Source organism: Oryctolagus cuniculus, chromosome 18 (genome assembly GCF_964237555.1).
Source record: "Oryctolagus cuniculus chromosome 18, mOryCun1.1, whole genome shotgun sequence".
NCBI lineage: Eukaryota > Metazoa > Chordata > Mammalia > Lagomorpha > Leporidae > Oryctolagus > Oryctolagus cuniculus.
In genome coordinates, this window is record NC_091449.1 from 30,456,313 (window position 1) to 30,478,004 (window position 21,692).

General features: G+C 40.9%; 1 protein-coding gene across 1 annotated transcript in view; it reads right to left on the minus strand.

Annotated features, from left to right (window-relative positions):
• Nucleotides 1-21,692, minus strand: part of VPS35 (VPS35 retromer complex component) — a 40,753-nt gene that overhangs the window by 12,034 nt on the left and 7,027 nt on the right. Inside the window, exons 2-11 of the mRNA XM_008248381.4 lie at nucleotides 21,038-21,136; nucleotides 18,929-19,025; nucleotides 17,502-17,625; nucleotides 15,389-15,571; nucleotides 9,718-9,931; nucleotides 8,278-8,361; nucleotides 7,742-7,851; nucleotides 5,768-5,864; nucleotides 5,524-5,672; nucleotides 504-711 (exon numbers count right to left, since the gene is read on the minus strand). Of these exons, the coding sequence (XP_008246603.1) occupies nucleotides 504-711; nucleotides 5,524-5,672; nucleotides 5,768-5,864; nucleotides 7,742-7,851; nucleotides 8,278-8,361; nucleotides 9,718-9,931; nucleotides 15,389-15,571; nucleotides 17,502-17,625; nucleotides 18,929-19,025; nucleotides 21,038-21,136 (1,365 nt within the window). The remainder of the gene's footprint in view (nucleotides 1-503; nucleotides 712-5,523; nucleotides 5,673-5,767; nucleotides 5,865-7,741; nucleotides 7,852-8,277; nucleotides 8,362-9,717; nucleotides 9,932-15,388; nucleotides 15,572-17,501; nucleotides 17,626-18,928; nucleotides 19,026-21,037; nucleotides 21,137-21,692) is intronic.

Here is a 21,692-nt window from a genome sequence, read left to right on the forward strand (position 1 = left end):
AGAAGATGGCCCAAGTGCTTGGGCCCCTGCACCCACGTGGGAGACCCAGAAGAAGCTTCTGGCTCTCAGCTCCAGGCTCCTGGTTCCTGGCTTCAGATCGGCCCAGCTCCAGCCATTGTGGCCATTTGGGGAATGAACCAGCAGATGGAAGACACCTCTCTCTGTCTCTCTGTCTGTAACTCTGCCTCTCAAGTAAATAAATAAATAAATCTTATAAAAAAAAGAAATACATGCACATTTTTTTCAAAATACAAATTTCCACAAAATTCTGAAGAATCATCATATATGGACAAAAAGTCTGTACACAGATGCACCCAATGTTAATTATCAGTGATTATTCCCATTCCCTAATTTTCTAATTCATATAATGAATAAACCACTTGGAATTTTTCTTTAATATTAAGTTATCCTCCCCTCCCATTTCATGTGTCTATGTCTCAAGGTTTCTAAAATGATAACTACATTATCTGTTTCCCTAAAATAGCGTGTTATTATTCACTTACCTGGTCTTGAGATACAATTTCTGTATTATAATCCAGAACATTACTAAGCACATAACAACTCATGCTCTTTCTGGATTCATAGTCAAAGTACTCAAAAAGTGGGTGAAAATGTTTCAATTTCAATACAGTTAAAATATTATTATAAGTATCAACAGGTATCTTCAGAAGTCTGGTGAGCTCCTTTGAAACTGCACTACTGGTAGCAATACTACAAAAAGAAAAACAGAAGCACTTTAGTGAAAAAAAATGGACTTTCTATATATACAAATATATACAAATAGCACTTGTTTTATAAAAATTGAAAAATTTTCATCTATACCTTAAAGGTATAGATGTTTTATAAAAATTGAAAATTTTCATCTATACATTAAAGGTGAGTCAAGTAAATCACACTACCCCAAAATACTCCAATGATCTCTTTCTAAAAGGATAAAAATGTCTATCTAAGCACAAATATTTACTCATCTATTACTGTTCTGTTGATACAAAATAAGATACAATAGTCTCCAACTCAAGAACAAATTGTACTGGAGTTAAGATGACTGTCTAATGGGGGTTGGAAATATCTGACACTCCCAAGGCAACTGCAGGCGGCCCTTGAAATTCAATAAATCTACAGCAGGCTAATTTTTAAGCTGATAATTTTGTATGGCCCATGAATTATGTTATAAATATCTAAATGCCCCTTGGCAGAACAAAGATTCTCCAGCCCTGGTTTAGAATTTTATATATTTTTAAAAATTATTTATTTGAAAGGCAGGTAACAGGGAGAGAAGACAGGGTAAACAGAGAGGGATCTTCCACCCACTGGTTCATTCTCCCAAATGCCTGCAGTAGCCAGGGCTAGGCCAGGCCAAAGCCAGAAGCCTGGAACTCCATCCAGGTCTCCCAAATGGGGGTCAGGGACCCAAATACTGAGGCTTTTACTGCTGCCGCCCAGGATGCATATCGGCATGGTGGGAACTCTATCAGAAGCAGAGCCAGGACTCAAACCCAGGCATTCTGATATAGAATGCAAGCATCCCAAGCACCATTTTAACCACTGCACTAAATGCTGACCTCAATTTTACATCTCTAAGGAAAATATTTTAAGGAGTAGCTTGGTTTCTAGGACAGTCAACAAGTATTATATATTCACAATAAAAAATAGGTAGGAAAAAGAGCCATACAAAACCAGTAATTCAATAGAATAAATATATAAACTATCTCTTCTGCATCAAATGTTGATGACTGGGGCTGCAGCATAGTAGGTTAAGTCTCCGCCTGCAGCACCGGAATCCTACGTGCGCAACAGTTTGAGTCCTGGCTGCTCCAGTTCTGATCCAACTCCCTGCTAATGCACCTGGGAAAGCAGAAGGTGGCTCAAAGTGCTTGGCCCCTGTGCCCATGTGGGAGACCCAGAAGAAGCTCCTGGCTCCTCACTTCAGACTGGCCCCACTCCAGCCATTGTGGCCATTTGGAGAGTGAACCAGTAGATGGAAGACTCTCTCTCTCTGTCTCTGTCTCTCTCTCTCTCTTTCCTCTCTCTCTCCATAACTCTACCTCTCAAATAAATAAATTAAATCTTCAAAAAAAAAAAAAGGGGCCGGCGCCGCGGCTCACTAGGCTAATCCTCCGCCTAGCGGCGCCGGCACCCCGGGTTCTAATCCCGGTCAGGGCGCCGGATTCTGTCCCGGTTGCCCCTCTTCCAGGCCAGCTCTCTGCTGTGGCCAGGGAGTGCAGTGGAGGATGGCCCAGGTGCTTGGGCCCTGCACCCCATGGGAGACCAGGAAAAGCACCTGGCTCCTGGCATCGGATCAGCGCGGTGCGCCGGCCGCGGCGGCCATTGGAGGGTGAACCAACGGCAAAGGAAGACCTTTCTCTCTGTCTCTCTCACTGTCCACTCTGCCTGTCAAAAAAAAAAAAAACACACACATACCAAAAATGGATATATATTTAAAAAATGTTGATGATTAAGGAAAAGCAGGTTGAATTTAAGAGATTAGCTTATGTAGGAACACTCTATGGAGACAAGCATATCTGGACTTTTACAAGACTTTTAGAGGTTGGGATTGATTTCTAACTATTTCATCTACTTTTACTTTAAAACTCACTTGGGGGAAGTTAAAAAGACACAATTTAATTCCCTCTCAGATTTATTATTCAAGATTTGGACTGTTTCTCCGTTCACAAAAATATGAGAAAGAGCAAAAGAAAAGAGGGTAATAAAAATAAGTAAAAGTAGTTTTCAGAGCAGGTGTTGTTTTACAGCAGCTGCAGCCCTCACTTGGGATGCTCACATCCATATCAGCATGCTGCCTGGAGTCCTTGCTGCTCTGCTTCTTTTCTTTTTTTTTAAAAGATTTTATTTATTTATTTGAAAGGTAGAGTTACAGACAGTGAGGGGGAGAGACAGAGAGAAAGGTCTTCCTTCCGTTGGTTCACTCCCCAGATGGCTGCAACAGCCGGAGCTGTGCCAATCCAAAGCCAGGAGCCCGGAGCTTCTTCTCGATCTCCCATGCCGGTGCAGGGGCCCCAAGCACTGGGGCATCTTCTACTGCTTTCCCAGGCGCATTAGCAGAGAGCTGGATTGGAAGAGAGGCAGCCGGCACTAGAACCAGCACCCATATGAGAGCCAGCACTGCAGGTGAAGGATTAACCTACTGCACCACAGTGCCAGCCCCTGCTCTGCTTTTTTTTTTTTTTTTTTTTTTTTGACAGGCAGAGTGGACAGTGAGAGAGAGAAAAGTCTTCCTTTGCCATTGGTTCACCCTCCAATGGCCGCCGCGGCCGGCGCACCACGCTGATCCGAAGGCAGGAGCCAGGTGCTTCCTCCTAGTCTGCTATGGGGTGCAGGGCCCAAGCACTTGGGCCATCCTCCACTGCACTCCCAGGCCATAGCAGAGAGCTGGCCTGGAAGAGGGGCAACTGGGACAGAATCCAGCGCCCGGACCGGGACTAGAACCTGGTGTGCCGGCACCGCTAGGCAGAGGATTAGCCTGTTGAGCCGCAGCACCGGCCTTTGCTCTGCTTCTAATCCAGCTTCCTGCTCTATCTGGGAAGGTAGTAGATGAAGGCTCAAGAACTTAGGCCCGAGCCACCAATATAGAAGACCCAGATGGAATTCTGTACTCCGGGCTTCAGTATGGCCTAGCCTTGGCTACTGTAGCCACTGGTAGGTAAACCAGCAGATAGAAGATATTTCTCTTTCTCTCTCTCCGCCCCCTCTCTCACTGTCACTCTGCTTTTAAAATAAATACATCATTTTTTAAAAAGGAAAGAAATGAGGGGCTGGGGCTGTGGTGCAGAGGGTTAACACCCTGGCCTGAAGCGCCGGCATCCCATATGGGCGCCGGTTCGAGACCTGGCTGCTCCACTTCCAATCCAGCTCTCTGCTATGGCATGGGAAAGCAGTGGAAGATGGCCCAGGACCTTGGGCCCCTGCACCCACGTGGGAGACCCGGAGGAAGCTCCTGGCTTCGGATCGGCACAGCTCTGGCCGTTGCAGTCATCTGGGGAGTGAAGCATTGGATGGAAGACCTCTCTCTCTCCATCTCTCTCTATCTCTCCTCTCTCTGTGTTAACTCTGACTTGCAAATAAATAAATAAATCTTTAAAAGAAGGAAAAATAGGGATCGGCGCCGCAGCTCACTAGGCTAATCCTCCGCCTGCGGCACTGGCACCCCAGTTTCTAGTCCTGGTTGGGGCGCCGGATTCTGTCCCAGTTGTTCCTCTTCCAGTCCAGTTCTCTGCTGTGGCCTGGGAAGGCAGTGGAGGATGGCCCAAGTGCTTGGGCCCTGCACCTGCATGGGAGACCAGGAGGAAGCACCTGGCTCCTGGCTTTGGATCGGCGCAGTGCACTGGCCGTGGCAGCTATTTGGGGGGTGAACCAACGGGAAAAAAAGGAAGACCTTTCTCTCTGTCTCTCTCTGTCTAACTCTGCCTGTCAAAAAAATAAAAAAAAAGGAAATAAATGAAAGATTTCCTGATATAGCTGAACTACTGGAAGGTATATGGAAAGGAGAAATATTTTACATTAGGTGAAATTTTGAATAACAGAGAGAAAACAGGAGTGCCTGGCTTGACCCAAGATCAGAAGCAGCAGATTAGGACAGCAAGGGAATTGCTAGGAAGAATGTCCACAGTGACCACTAGAGGATGCCAGAGGTTTACTAAGACAGGATGGTTGAAAAAGATTTAAATAGCGAACAGAATATAGTAATTATTATACTTTCTTTGATGGCATCAAGATCCAAGCTCAAAACAGAAAACTATCTTTAAACTAATTTAATTTCAACACCTTACATATGCATATGCCACTAATTTTTCACAATTTACTCATCTTTAGAAAATCACTTTTTAAAAATATTATTTATCTATCTATTTATTTATTTATTTATGAGAGTTACAGAGAGAAGGAGACACAGAGACAGAGGAGAGAGAGATCTTTCACCCATTGATTCACTTCCCCAGATATCTCCCAGTAGCCAAGGCTGGACTAGGCTGGAGCTGGGATCTTTTATCTGGGTCTCTCACAGGGGTGGCAGGGATCAAGCACTTGGCCATCATTTGCTGCTGTTCCCAGGTCATTAGTAGGGAGCTAGATCAGAAGTGGAGCAACCAGGACACCAAATGGCACTCATATGGGATGCCAGGGTTGCAGGCAGAGGCTTTACCTAATATGCCACAAGGCTGGCCCCCAGGAAACCAGTTCTTATGGAATTATGACTTGACATAGTTTACTTATCAGTTTAAAAATGAGATCATTCATATATAGAACAGGCTCTGAATAGGAGACACTGGTCCCTAAAGGCTATCTCTGGTCCATGAGTGCCAGTATTTCATTACTGTACACAATCACATAATTGGTTGCTACCTGCCCTGATTAGCATCACGCACGAAAATCTTAACAAATGCTTAAAACAAGACAAATACTAACATTTTAAAAAGCAATTGAAGAAAAAAAAAGTAATTGAGAAGGAAATTTGGGACCAAAAAAAGTGCTTTATGATGTTTTTTACAAAATGAGACTTTGACTTACTGTTCAAGGTTCAGCTTATTGAATATTTCCACTGTTGTCTCTAAAACTTTATCAACATAGTCCACACGATCAGGGTAACATTTCATGGCAAGATTAATGAGAGAGACTTGTAAAGATACAACATCCTCTGATGGCATGTCTTGTCTAGACTGGAATATTTAGAAAACCATATAATTTATTTCAAAACTATCTACAGCAGAGTTGTTTCAAAGTTTTGAGAACTCAGAAGAAAAGCTAAACAAACCTGTATCACTGTAGCCACCTGCTGTGAAAATATGTCAAAAAGTTTAATATCTGCTGGGATTCCAGGTCCATCTTCACGGTGGGCAAATAAAGCTAATCTAAAAAAGAAAATTTTTATTTTTAAAATAATACAGGGATTTGGGTAGTGGGATCACGAATGACATTTTCTTCATTACTTTTCTGAATTTTCCAAATGTACTTCTCCTAGAACATTAACAAAGGTTGTTAAAAGAGGATACTAAATGTAGCTGATTATTCCCTCAACTTATTTTTATAACAACAGCTTTGCCAATGATATCTTATTTCACTGGCTTTCTTACTTTATACCATACTAAACAGATATCAACAGGCTGATTTCCTCAAACTCTTTGAAGCCTCATTAAGAGATATGGATAGAAATACACTAAAGTGACATATTCAATGGCCTTGATTTAAATGAATAATCTATAAAAGATAAAAAGTACACAGACTATTTAAAAATACTATAGTTTTACTACTATAAAATTTGAAACACAACTAACTCCAAAAGTAATAATGCTTAATTACCACTATTCTAGTGTTAATAAACTATTTTTAAGTAGTATCTTAAGCTATTCAAAATAATGTCTACTCCATTGTTTTTATCTATCACAATCAACTACATACACATTTTGTTACACACAGAAGACTCACAACTGTCAGAGATAGCTAAGCAACATCACATTCAACACAGGAAAATCCACTTACAAGTACTAACTTCCTTTAAGATTGGGCCACTAAGCCTGCAATTCTGGCTCCCTAAAATTAAATTTATATTTTGGAAAATTCAGTCTCTAAACTAATAACTTAATATACTAGTTTAAAAACATAAACTAAAGGTATTTTCGGAAATAAATCTTTGCTTGGGTTTCTGGCTTCATGCTGACAATGATACATATGCTCTTTAGTAGGACACACATTACATACAACCATGCAGCATGGTTGCCAGGCACTTATTACAGCTATTATCAAAGGCCAAGTTTTATAATTTTAACTAATCAAGACCAGTGGCTTAAAAAAAATAAAAACTTAAATGTGATACACTAAACTCATTAGAAAATTTAAAGTTCTATAAGAAAATGTGGTAACAGTGATTAATTTTAGTTAACCTTTGTCGCTCCCCCTCTTCGTGGAGGAGCAACACTGAACCCTGCGCTGTTCTTTTCGTCTGCTCGGCCCTCCCCGGGTTTGCTGCTGGTTCTTCCCGGGTTGGCTACTATCCCTTCCACCTCCGTGGAAGGGCAGTTCCCCCTGGCCACATTCCCCACTTCCGCAGGGGAGCGGCACACCGCCGGCCGGCTCTCTGGGGGCTGCACAGGTGTTCCCCTTAGATGTTCCTGGTGCATGCCGTCTCTCTCCTCCTTTATAGTCCTCCTCCGCCAATCCCAACTCGGCTGCCCACACGCCGAGTACGCTGCTCTCCTCCAATCAGTAGCAAGTCCTACAGTTTATTGGTTGAACTGGAGGCAGCTGTGCGGAAGCTGTTTACTTCTCTCCCAGCGCCATATTGCAGGAGAGCAGATGCATAGAATAAGTCCCAATTCCAGTAACTCAGTCCAGTCCGGATTGCTCCCCACAAACCTTAATTCTTAAACTATATGTTATGTCTACCTAGTAAAGATCCAAAATGAGTCTTCATCCCCACTGAAAGATAATTTGCATCATGGTACAAAAACAAAGTTTATTCTTCAGTGATCTTTGGATTTGTAAGACTAAATGATGGGTATATACAATGTCTGCACATGTCAATGAATTAAAATAGATTAAAAAGTGCTCATTAACTCTACATTTCCTGCACAATTAAATACTCTTACTCACATAGCTGAATTATTTATAGTATAATTACATTAAAATCACTGATATAATAAAGATGTAACAGCAACAAATAATTCACAAAATGTGTTAAATTCATTACTTCTAAGACAGAACATTTGTCTCCAGAGTAGAAAGGTCTTACCTGTCAATTAAAGCAATGATTATGTTTTTCACATTTACATTTTGGTGTAACTCAGCACAGGCCCGGAGAAAAGGATTCAAAGTCTGGAGGTGGAATTCATCAGGAAAAACCTGAAAATCAAAAACACATGACTAACACAAGTAAAAATTAAAAATACTTCACAAAACAGTCTGAACTCACATATGACATTTAAAATTTTATCTGTGGAAAACTTCATTTAAATTTTATTCAATTAAACTCAAGTATGTTATTTTTGAACCTCTCTAAACAGTTGCCCAGATAGAAATATTCCACTAGTTAAACTAAAGTACTCCTACAATTAAGCTAAATCTACTGAGACCTAGAAAACTTGGCGATTACTCTTCCTTACATTTTGGGGAAAAACCACATTAATACAAAAAGAAAAAAAGTTATTTGTTGGAGTAAGGAGAATTCTTTAATCAGAAAAGTTTATTTATTTTCTTTTTTGTCAGGACTTTTTTAAAAATAATGACAGCTATCATGCGCCATACTAAAAAATAAATGTTCCCACCTACCTGAATAATACATTCCATGAGATATTCTTGAGCCAGAGCATCCCTACAATTTACAACTTGTTCCAATATGCCAGTCAAAACAATCTAAAAAAGCAGAGAGAGGGAGGTTAACAAAAAACAATAGAATTTCAAAATCCTAAACTGTTCCTCTAACAATACATTTGAACTACTAACTCAAAAATCATATTTTAGATTTTTCTCACCCATAATTTATTTCTAAATTTTACAATTTTACAAATATTTTAAATACAAAATCCTAGCTTCCTATTTAGTAAAAGTCATATAGAAAAAAACCCATTTTATCAACTTTTTTTCTTTATGGTTTGTGCTTTTTTGTCTGTACTAAGAAATTTTAATCTAATTCAAGATCATAAAGATTTCTCTATTTTCTCCCAATAGTTTCAGGTTTTAGATTTTAAAATGGATCTCTGATCCATTTTTAAGAGATTTTTTTTACATAGCATAAAGAATGGGTCAAGGTTGAGCTTTTATATTTTTATTCCAAAGCCATGTTTAAAGGTCCCCTTTGGGGTGCTGTGTTGTGGCACAGTGGGTTAAGCTGCTGCCTGTGAAGCCAGCATCCTATATGAGCACCAGTTTGAGTCCTAGCTGCTCTGCTTCTGATCAAGCTCCTTGCTAATGCACCTGGAAAAGAAGTGGAAGGTGGCCCAAGTGCTTAGGCCCCTGCACCATGCAGAAGACCCAGACGGAATTCATGGCTCCTAGCTTCAGTCTGGCCCAGGTCCAGCCATTACAACCATTTGGGGAATGAACCAGCAGATGGAAGATTTCTCAGTCTCTCCCTCACCCTCTAGAACTCTGCCTTTCAAATAAATAAACCTTACAAAAAAAAAAAAAAGTTGCCTTTGCATCTTTATCAAAAATAACTGGTCATATATATGTGGGTCTACTATGGATTATCTAACCTAACAATCAACAGATCTAGCTCTCTGGCTGTTTTTGCAAATCAAGTTTTATTGGAACACAGCCATGCCTATCCATTTCCATATTATCTATGGCTGCTTTTGTACTGTATCTACCAAGTTTATCAGTTGTAAACAATATGGCTTGCAAAGCCAAAAATATTTACTATAAAGTTCTTCAGTTGAGTCCCACTTTGTCCTTCTTTTGCAAAACTGCTGAGGCTAGTTAGGTTCTTTGTTTCTTCATATACAATTTAAAAAATCAGCTTGTTGATTTCTACCCAAAAAAATGCGGCTGGAATTTTGAATGAGATGATACTAAATCCATAGATAAGTTTAAGGAATACTGTTATCTAGGCAATACTGAGTCTTCTGATACACAAACATGGTATACCTTTTAGTTAATTTAGCCATTTCAAAATGTTTTTCAACTAAGTTTACTTAGCAAAAGTATTCTTATTTTAAAAATCAGACTTCTTAAAACACAAAAAAAGATGACAAATAAAAAAATATACACCTGTTTATAACGTTCCACATTTACACCTTCCAACTGACTGAGGCGCACCAAATTTGTTCCCACTAAAATTCTCAGTTCTTGTCTTTCTCGTTCTCTTTTTTCTCTATCTCGGCTATGACCCTGATGTTGCATTCGCACCCAGAGCTTGTTCATTTCTGCAAAGTTGAGTAGTACAAAGTCCATAGAATCACCGATATCTCCGGTTGTTTCCTCACTGCAAAGAAATAGTTGAAAAAATCTTTATATGGTATTTAAATTACAGAAACAACTTACTACTATCTCTTCTCCTTTTTTCTATTTCCTTCTTATCTCTTATACACCAACAGTTTATAAATACCACAAGTTGCTTGGCTTTTTGTTAAATTTCAGGGGAAACAGACCCTTTGCGGGGAAAGTACCAGGAAAAGGACACAGGTCAAGTTTTAAGGGACAAAATTATCTTCCCCAACTCCCCATCCTAGGCCAGGTGGACTTGCTCTTATGGCAATTTCTTTTTAAAAGGAACTGATACACTGACATCAAAACCAGGCAAGGAGGCACGCATTTACACTCACTTCCTATATCAGAGAGTCTAAGGTCAAGTCCTGGCTCTGCTTCCAATTCCAGCTTCCTGCTAATGTATACCCTGGGAGGTGGCAGGCGATGGTTCAAATAGCTGTGCCTGTGTCACCCATATGAGAAACCTGAACTGTTCCGAGCTCCAGGCTTCTGATTGCCCTATCCCAGGCTGTTGCAGGCATTTGGGGAGTGAACCAGCAGATGGGGGCTCTGTCTCTCAAACAAAATAACTTAAAAAAAAAAAAAAAAAAAAAAAAAAAGACAACAAGAAAAGCTAAAGGCCAATATCCTTGATGAACACAGATCTGCAAAATTCTCAAAATTCGCAAACCAAATCCAACAGCACATTAAAAAGATTATTCAGGGCTGACGTTGTGGTATAGCACATAAAGCCACCACCTGCAGTGCTGACATGAGTGCCAGTTCAAGTCCTGGCTGCTCCACTTCCGCTCCAGCTCTCTGCTGTGGCCTGGGAAGCAGTAGAAGACGGCCCAAGTCATAGACCCCTGCACCCACGTGGGAGACCTGGAAGAAGCTCCTGGCTTCAGATTGGCTCAGCTCCGGCCGTTGAGGCCATTTGGGGAGTGAACCAGCAAATGGAAGACCTTTCCCTTTCTCCCTCTCTCCCTCCCTCCCTCCCTTTCTCTCTCTCTCTCCCTTTCCATTTCTCCCTCTCTCTCTTTCCCTCTCTCTCTCTGCCTCTGCCTCTCTGTAACTCTGACTTTATTTATTTATTTATTTATTTATCTATTTTTTGACAGGCAGAGTGGACAGTGAGAGAGAGGGACAGAGAGAAAGGTCTTCCTTTTTGCCGTTGGTTCACCCTCCAATGGCCGCCATGGCCGGCGCGCTGCACTGATCTGATGGCAGGAGCCAGGTGCTTATCCTGGTCTCCCATGGGGTGCAGGGCCCAAGGACTTGGGCCATCCTCCACTGCACTCCTGGGCCATAGCAGAGAGCTGACCTGGAAGAGGGGCAACCGGGACAGAATCCGGCGCCCCAACCGGGACTAGAACCCGGTGTGCCAGCACCACTAGGTGGAAGATTAGCCTGTTGAGCCACGGCGCCAGCCATGTAACTCTTTCAAGTAAATAAATAAATCTTAAAAAAAAAAAAAAAAAAAAAAAAAACTCTTAAAAAGCAGACATTATCAATCTTTAAAAAAATAAATAAAAATAAAAAGATTATTCACCATGGATCAAGTAGGATGCCAGGAATTCAAGGATGGTGGTTCAACATACACAAATCAATAAACCTAATATACCACATTAACTGGAGAAAACTATGTGATCATTTCAACAGATGCAAAAATAGCATTTGATAAAATTCAACATTCTTCATGATAAAAGTTTTGAACAAATTAGATATAGAAGGAATACACCTCAGCATAATAAAGGCTATAAACATACATAACAAGCCAACAGTTAACATCATATTGAATGGGCAAAGTCAAAGTCTTTCTAAGATCTGGAACAAGACAAAAACACCGAATTTATTCACCATAGAACTGGAAGTCTTAGCCAGAGTGATTTCTGGCAAGGAAAAGAAACAAAAGACAATCACATTGGAAAGGAGGAAGTCAAACTGTCACCATTTGCATGATATGTTCTTACATAAACCTCAAAGACTCCACCAAAAAACGACTAGAAAAACTAAGTTCAGCAAAGCGAGAGGATACAAAGTCAACATATAAAAATCATTAGCATTGTAATACACCAATAACAAATTATCAGAAAAAGAAATCAAGAAAGCAATCCTGTTTCCAATAGGTACAGATAAAGTAAAATATCTAGGGATAAATTTAATCAAAGAGGTAAAGTCTATAATGAAAACTCTAAACCACTAATGAAAGAAATAGAAAAGAGGTCAGTATGTTGCCAAGCAGGTCAAGCAACATCAGCATCCCCTTTCAGAGTGCCAGTTGCGATTCCAGCTACCCTACTTCCAGTACAGTTCACTGGTAAAGTGGAAGGGCAACTGATGATGGCTCAAGTACTTGGGTTCCTTTCACCCACTTGGGAGCCCCAAATGAAGTGACTGGCCCCTGGCTTCCGCCTGGCCCGACCCTAGCTGTTGTAGCCTTTTGGGGAGTGAATCAGCAGATAGAAGAACTCTATCTCTCCCTCTCTTTGTTGCTCTGCCTTTTAAATAAATTAATCAATATTTTAAAAAAGAAAAAAGCTGAAGAAGATATAAATAAATGGAAAAACACTCATTGTGGAAAACAGTATGGTGATTACTCAAAAAATTACCATATGATCCAGCAAGCCCACTATTGGATATATACCCAAAGGAAATTAAATCATCCTGCCAAGGAGACATCTACACTCTCACATTTACTGTTTATTTACAAAAGCCAAGAAATGGAAGCCTAACTGTCTATCAACTGGTGAATGAAAAAAGAAAATGTGGTACATATACATGATGAAATACTATTCAAACATTAAAAAGGAAAAAATCCTGTCATTTGTAGTATAGAACTGGAGATCATTATGTTAAGGGAAATAAGGTAGAGAAAGACAAGTACCACATGATCTCACTCCTGTGTGGAATTTTAAAAAGATCAATCCCATCAAAGTTGAGTAGTATTCTGGTAATCAGAGGCTTGGGAGAGAAAGGGAGAGGGTGGGGTGAGGAAAGGTTGACTAATGGGTACTAAATTATAGAGAAAGAAGTTCTAGTGTTATATGGCACAGTAGGGTAACTATATATAATTTAAGTTAAATTCTTCAATCCAGGGACCTGTCACAATTTCACTAAGTTGTATGAAGACCACTGACAGCTAAGCAACTGCCACTGCTAGGGATAAAAAAGTATGGCGGGGGCTGGTGCTGAGGTGGAGGTTAAGCTTCTACCTATGATGCTGGCATCTTATATGGGCACTGCTTTGAGTCCCAGCTACTCCATTTCCAATCCACTCCCTGCTAATGGCCTGGGAAAGCAGTAGAAGATGGCCCAAGTGCTTGAGCCCCTGCACCCTCATGGGAGACCTGGAAGAAGCTCCTGGCTCCTGGCTTCAGACTGGCCCAGCTCCAGCCATTGTAGCCATTTGGGGAGTGAAACAGCAAATGGAAGACCTCTCTGTCTCTCCCCCTCTCTTTATGTAACTTTGCCTCTCAAATAAATAAATCTTTAAAAAATAAATAAATAAAAGTATGGTGACTTGGATGCTAGAATATTGCTTAAACAAAAGATAGGGGACTCTTGGAACGGCTTTTTTTTTTTTTTTTTTTTTAGTCAATATCTAACTTGTGTACACATAATTAAAACCACATATTCGGGGCTGGCGCCATGGTATAGCAGGTAAAGCTGTCACCTGCAGTGCCAGCACCCTATATGGGTGCCAGTTCAAATCCCAGATGCTCCTCTTCAGATCCAGCTCTCTGCTATGGCCTGGAAAAGCAGTAGAAGATGGCCCAAGTCCTTGGGCCCCTGTACCCGCTTGGGAGACCCAGAGGAAGCTCTTGGCTTCAGAATGGCACAGTTCCAGCCATTGTGGCCAAATGGGGAGTGAACCAGCTGATGGGAGACCTCTCTCTCTTTCTCTCTATACCTCTGCCTCTCTGTAACTCTGCCTTTCAAAGAAATAAATAAATCTTAAAAAAAAAAACCTGCACATTCTAGACTGACCAGCAGCCCATAAACTACAAAAACCAGCTGGTTCATGGAAAATGTTAAACATTACTTATACTATATTATTTTATCCTAAGTATAATTTTTAAATTTAACCAATTTTAAAAGCCATACTTTGGGCCCGGCACTGTGACGCAGCAGGTTAACGTCCTGGCCTGAAGCGCCAACATCCCATACAAGCGCCAGTTCTAGTCCCGGCTGCTCCTCTTCCAATCTAGCTCTCTGCTATGGCCTGGGATAACAGTAGAAGATGGCCCAAGTCATGGGCCCCTGCACCCACGTGGGAGACCTGGAAGAAGCTCCTGGTTCCTGGTTTCGGATCGGCACAGCTCCGGCCATTGCGACCATCTGGGGAGTAAACCAGCGGATGAAGACCTCTCTCTCTCTGTTTCTACCTCTTTCTGTAATTCTTTCAAATAAATTTTAAAAAAAATCTTAAAAAAGCCATACTTTAAAAGACTATTTAACATATTGGGAAAACACTTTCATTATATTAAGTGAAAAAAGTAGGTTCATGGGGCTAGCGCTGTGGCATAGTGGGTAAAGCTGCCGCCTGCAGTGCCAGTATCCCATATGGGAACTGGTTTGAGTCCCAGCTGCTCCACTTCCGATCCAGCTCTCTGCTATGGGCTGGGAAAGCAGTACAAGATGGCCCAAGTTCTTGGGTCCCTGCACCCACATGGGAAACCCAAAAGAAGTTCCTAGCTCCTGGCTTCAGATCAGCCCAGCTCTGGCCATTGAGACCATTTGGGGAATGAACCAGAGGATGGGAAGATCTCTCTCTGCCTCTGCCCCTCTCTCTAACTTTGCCTTCAAATAAATATATAAATCTTAAAAAAAAAAAAAAAAAAAAAAAGGAAAAGAAAAAAGTAGGTTCTAATAATCCAAAGACATAATTTGCTTTGAATCATACCATATATACTGATGAGTTCTTTATCACAAAGGAAATCTAAATACAAATGCCACCGACAGTTAACTAACAGTGGAGAAATTATTGATATTAGGCTGGTGCCACGGCTCACTAGGCTAATCCTCCGCCTGCGTCACCGGCACCCCAGGTTCTAGTCCCAGTCGGGGCGCTGGATTCTGTCCCGGTTGCTCCTCTTCCAGTCCAGTTCTCTGCTGTGGCCTGGGAAGGCAGTGGAGGATGGCCCAAGTGCTTGGGCCCTGCACTCGCATGGGAGACCAGGAGGAAGTACCTGGCTCCTGGCTTCAGATCGGCGCAGCGCGCCAGCCGTAGCAGCCATTTGAGGTGTGAACCAAAGGAAGGAAGACCTTTCTCTCTGTCCCTCTCTCTCACTGTCTAACTCTGCCTCACTGTCTATAACTCTCTCTCTCTCACTGTCTAACTCTGCCTGGCAAAAAAATAAAAAATAAAAAAATAAATTATTGATATTTATTTTCTTATTTCTGTACTCTAATGTATTTTTTATATATTCTATAACAAAAAACACCACTAAATTAGGAAAAAGATACTTACTCTGTTGGCTCTCCTTCGTCAGGTAAGATGTTTCTAGTACACTGAAGAAGATAATTTCGAAGAAATAAACCCCTTAAGGGATGTTGCACACCACGGCACATTTCTACCAAATCTTTTAAAATGTCTTTCCTGGATTGAGGAAATGACTTGACATATACAACTCCAACTGTGATCAACAGATAACTGGAAGAATTATGAAAAAAATATTTGATTAGAAACAAAATATTCATGGGCTGGCATTGTAGTGTCATCGGTTAAACTACTCTCTGGCTGCTCCACCTCCAATCCAGCTCCCTGCTAATGTACCTGGAAGGCAGCGGAGGATGGTCCAAGGGCTTGGGCCCCTGATACCCACATGGGAGACCAGGAAGAAGCTCCTGGCTTGGCCTACCCCAGCCCTACCCCTTGTAGCCATCTAGGGAATGAACCAGTGGATGGAGGATCTCTATCTCTACCTCTCTAACTCCACCTTTCAAATAAATAAAATACACCTTTGAAAAAAAAGAAATAAAGTGTTCAAATCAAGAATTTGATTAGGTTAAAACACATGAATATAAAATAAACAAGACAGGAACTGTGTTGTTTTATTCTGCATGATTAAACATTTTATTTAAAATACAACCATTGACTCCTAAAAATAAATATACAGTAGTCTCCTCTTACTCCTGGGGAGATGCATTCCAAGATTCCCACTGGTTGCCTGATACCATGGATAGTATTTATTTCCCATACATACATAACCATAATAAAGTATAAAGTTTAATTTAAAAATTATGAATGGAAGCCAGAGCCACGACTCAATAGGCTAATCCTCTGCCTGCGGAGCCAGCACAGCGGGTTCTAGTCCTGGTTGCGGCGCCGGATTCTGTCCCACTTGCCCCTCTTCCAGGCCAGCTCTCTACTATGGCCCAGGAGTGCAGTGGAGGATGGCCCAAGTCCTTGGACCCTGCACCCCATGGGAGACCAGGAGAAGCACCTGGCTCCTGGTTTCAGATCAGCGCGATGCGCCAGCCACAGCATGCCAGATGCAGCGGCCATTGGAGGGTGAACCAACAGCAAAAGGAAGACCTTTCTCTCTCTCTCTCTCACTGTCCACTCTGCCTGTCAAAAAAATAAAAAAATAAAAAATAAAAATAAATAAATAAAAATTATGAATGGTAAGAATTTAGCAACTAATAAGACAATTATAACATACTATCATAATTGTGATGATATGAAATGCACAATGCCTACAAGATGAGATGAAATTAGGTAAACAACATAGGCATTATGAGGTAGTGTTATAGTACGTAAGGGTTACTTGAATACAACCATTGGTTATCAGTTGACCTGATAACCAAGACACTACTAAAGACTAATTGGCAGGCAGGTAGCATATATAGCATGGATCACTGGACAAAGGCATGATTCATGTCCTAAACGAAATTTCATCATGCTACTCAGGATAGCACACAATTGAAAACCTATGAATTATTCCTAGAATTTTCCATTTAATATTATCAGACTGCAGATGACTACCAGTAACTGAAACCACAGAAAAAGAAAAACTGGAAGGAAGAGAAGGAGAATGACTACCATATGGATCATCTTTAAGCATATTAGAAACAGAATAGTAGTCAAGATGTTAAAATAGCATGTTCTTTTTTTTTATTTCCAAAATTTCTCAAACATCTATAAAAGTAAATTTGGGGGCTGGGTTGGTTCCCATCTATAACAATGGCATCCCATATCAGAGTGCTGGTTCAAGTCCTTGATACACTTCAGATCCAGCTTCCTGTTAATGTGCCTGGGAAGGCAGAAAAGGATGGCTGCCATACATGTAGAAGATGTAGTTTGAGTTCCTGGCTCTTGGCCCTGGCCTGGCCCAGCTTCAGCAGCATTTAAGGGCAGAACTAGAAGATGGAGGATCTCTCTCTCTGATTCTCTGTCTTTCAAATAAATAAATCTTTTTTAAAAAGTAAAAAATAAATTTACTCTAAAATCTTAAATAGCAGAATATCTACCAAAATGTAAGAAATTAAATAACACTGGCTTTAAAAAATGTTGCTAATTATATAAAGACAAACAGGAAATCAAAAAAAAAAAAAAAGTCCTCGGATTCTTCATTACTTACAGCCTTGGGATAATGTTTCCAGCATACTGTACAAGTTCATAGAGATCTGCCACTTTTCTTCCTTTGGCAAACTCATCTGTAAGGTAGACCTCTAAGTAGTGCAGTTCATCAGAAATAGCCATATCTTTCAATTATGATTAAGGACAAAAACAAAAAAAAAGCCAATCTAAGTACAATTAATTTGTTGGAGTCACTAAACCTAACAGGTATCTATCGTAAATTTTTGTCTTTAAGACAGAGGGCAGACAGAATTTCAGTTGGGCTTTCTCTACTTTAAAAACATACTGTGGTACAGCAGGTTAAGCCACCAACTAGGACACTTTGGATCCAGCTTCCTGCTAATGTGTCTAGGGAAGGCAATGGATGACGGTCCAAGTACTTGGGCTCCTGCCACCAACATAAGAGACCCAGATGGAATTCCTGGCTCATGGCTTCAGCCTGGCCCACATATGGCTGCTGTGGGCACTGAAGAGTGAATTAGTAGATGGAAAAATCCCTCTTTTTGTCACTCTGCCTTTTTTTTTTTTTTTTTAAAGATTTATTTATTTATTTGAAGGCAGAGTTACAGAGAGGCAGAGGCAGAAAGAAAGAGAGGTCTTCCTTCTGCTGATCCACTTCCCAATTGGCTGCACCCACCTGAGCTTCAACAATCTGAAGCCGGGAGCTAGGAGCTTCTTCCGGTTCTTCCATGCGGGTGCAGAGGCCCAAGGACTTGGACCATCTCCCACTGCTTCCTGCCATACTATGCTAATGGGTTTTAGAATGGCAAATGATTTAATTCCTTTCCATTTCAAAGTCCCACATGGTAAAATCAAAGCATTAAAAAAACAACCGCCAAACAGCCTCATATCCTTCATGAAGAATTTGAAAACAGATATGACAACTGCCCACTTAAAGAAGTTTAAGCACAGAAAAAGGGAATCCTTAAAGTTTTTCTTTTTCTCATTTAGCACATTTGCATGGAGTACCATTTAATTAAGACAATGAATAATGGAACTCCAGAAAAATATAATAAAAAACAAAATTAGCCTTATCAAGAAATGAGTATAAACTAGGGTAAACATTTGGTGCAGCAGTTAAGACGCCACTTGGGATGTTCACACTCTATGTCAGAGTGCCTGGTCTGAGCCCTGGCTCTTCTGCTTCCTATGCAGCTTCCTGCTAACGTGCACCTTGGAAGACAGCAGATAACGGCTCTAGTACTTGGGTCACTGCCACCACTGTGGGAGACCTGGACTGAGTTCCAGGATCCTGGTTTCAGCCTGGCCCAACCTCAGCTGTTGGAAGCATCTGGGGAATGAACCAGCAGATGGAAGATCTCTCTTTGTGTCCATATCTCTGACCTTCAAATAAAATGAAAATAAGTAAAAAATTGAAAGAAAAAGAAGTATAATCCAAATGTTTATTCTTCAACATTCAAAAGATACAAAGTTCATAGTAGCTCTTTGGTGATAACATAGAAGTCCGCAGTTCACCAAGCATATTAGAAGCATGTTTCAGAGCATCCATGAGCTTGTTTTTATCCTGTAAAAATACCAAGAGAATTGATGAGAATGCGTACTTCAAATAAACATTTATCTTGGCTACATAAACCATTTACATCAAAGATTACTTACTTAGTTTTCAAAGTACACAGCATTTAAATTGCTTTAATCACACAAAAATCAACCTTAAATAATTTCACCTTCTCTCTACCAAAATGAAAAAGATGCACAATTTCTACCAGGCCTGCAAAGTTTGGTAGGACCTTCATATCCAGAGCTGCAAATTGCCTGGTTAATTCTCATCTTTTCAATATCTAGAGATTAGAAAACTCTATCTGTTAATTCACATTCTACCTGCAATCAAGAGGGCTGGCACACTCATTCTTCCAAAACAGCTACTATCCTAACAAAGGCTCTGTCACAGGTTAAAGACTCTTTGGCACTATCAGGAGTGACTACCCACATAAGCTGGCTTTCCTTCAGTATCCTTCAAATCTTCACAAAACCCAGTATGTCCCACTCTACTCATAAATGAAGACAATTACTTGAGATACAGAAAACTCTACCCATACATAGAAAAAGAAACAAGCAAAAGCATACCCATTTTCTCCATTCCAAGATTATTTTTCTTTCCAAATTTATTTGCAAGGAAACCAATACAGTAAAATACAAGAGCATATTACTAAACTCTAGAAACTAAAGTACTTTACAAAGGTAAAATATCATCATCATTGTGGCCAGCGTAATGGCACAGCAGGTTAAGCTGCCATTTGTGATGCCAGAATCCCATATGCGCACCAGTTCAACTCCCGGATGCTCTACTTTCAAACCAGTTCCCTGCTATGCACCTGGGAAAACAGCAGAAGATAACCTGAGTTATCTTGGGTCCCTGCCACCCATGTGGGAGACCGGATGAAGCACTAGGCTCCTAGCTTCAACCTGGCTCAGCCCTGGTAATTGCAGCCATTTGGGGAGCAAACCAGCGATGACCAATCTTTCTCTCAGTCTCTCCCACTAACTGTATCTTTCAAATTTTTAAATTTTTTTTTAAATTTTTTGACAGGCAGAGTGGACAGTGAGAGAGAGAGAGACAGAGAGAAAGGTCTTCCTTTTGCTGTTGGTTCACCCTCCAATGGCCGCCATGGCCGGCGCGCTGCGCTGATCCCATGGCAGGAGCCAGGTACTTATCCTGGTCTCCCATGGGGTGCAGGGCCCAAGCACTTGGGCCATCCTCCACTGCACTCCCTGGCCACAGCAGAGAGCTGGCCTGGAAGAGGGGCAAGCAGGACAGAATCCGGCGCCCTGACAGGGACTAGAACCTGGTGTGCCGGCACTGCAAAGCGGAGGATTAGCCTAGTGAGCTGCGGCACCGACCTAACTCTAACTTTCAAATGAATAATAAAAATAAACAAATTTTTAAAAAATCATCATCATAGCAATTTATTGATTATGGTACCAACCTATTGGGTTCAATTCCTTAAATTTTAATCCAGAGGATCTTAGTATAGCATCCACACAGATTCTCTTCTACCCTCTCTTGTAAAATACAAAAATACACAAAAGTTTAATTTTTCAATTGGCTTCTTGAATAAATATTATCTATTCAGGATGGAAATGACAGTTTTCAAAATTTTCAGGAAAAAAGTTGAATAGTTCAAAATGAATGAAAACACCTAAATTCATTCATTCAACAAATGATTATTGAGTACCTATGTCAAACACTCCACAGATTTGAGGTATGGAACCAAAGAGACTAGTAACTCAAGCCAACAGTGTTGTTATTTTTTAAAAGGCAGGGTCTCTTGTTCTCATGAGCTTACTTCCAAGTAGGGGCCAATCGTAAAACTTAAGTGTATATGTGAGTAAACATGCTCTCTGTTGAAATTACTTGACACAGTACATCAGAGAACTGGAACAGAAGACAGGTGCTGATGGACACTGAAGATTAGATTTACCAGAAGCAGGAATGCCCATAACTTTAGAAAACACTGCAGATAAGCTTCTTTAGGAAGCTGAAGACTTCGACCGTGCCTCCCACATTTTCATTCTTACCAGGCATCTCTTCATTTGGAATGACTGGACTTTCACAGCCTGTATGGCTTCATCCAAGAGCTTTTCCTGCTCATCCTGAGGTGACTGCTGTGTTGTAGGCTGAAAAAAAAATTACTCCCATTAATGTTTCAGAAGCACATTCTTTTAGCAAATCAGTTATTTCTATAGTTCCAACCATACTCCCTCTCCAAGACGTTCCACAAAGGCTCATTCCAGCTCCACATTTGTCAGTTTGTGACAGCTACTAAAGTTAACAGCATAAGACTGTTGAAGCAGAACAGTAATGTAGTCGAAGAGCTGCTTCTTTCTCAAAAACTGATTCAACATTCCTATAGTAGTTTGGACTTTTGAGGTGCTAGCAATTTGTTAATTCTTAGTTTAAGGAAGAGTTTACGAGAACACTGACCCCACCCCGAGACAATATACAACAAGGAACTAAACAGCTTGGAAATAAAATACAATGGGTCGTCAAAGAGTCCACAGAAAATGTATATTACTAGGGGTGCCATTGTGGCAGAGGGGGTTAAGCTGCTACTTGCAATACCAGCATTCCATACCAGAGTGAGCAAGTTACAGCTGCCCTGCTTCCAGTCCAGCTCCCTGCAAAAGTACCTAGGAAAGTGGTGGAGGATGGCCCAAGTGCTTGAGTCCCTGA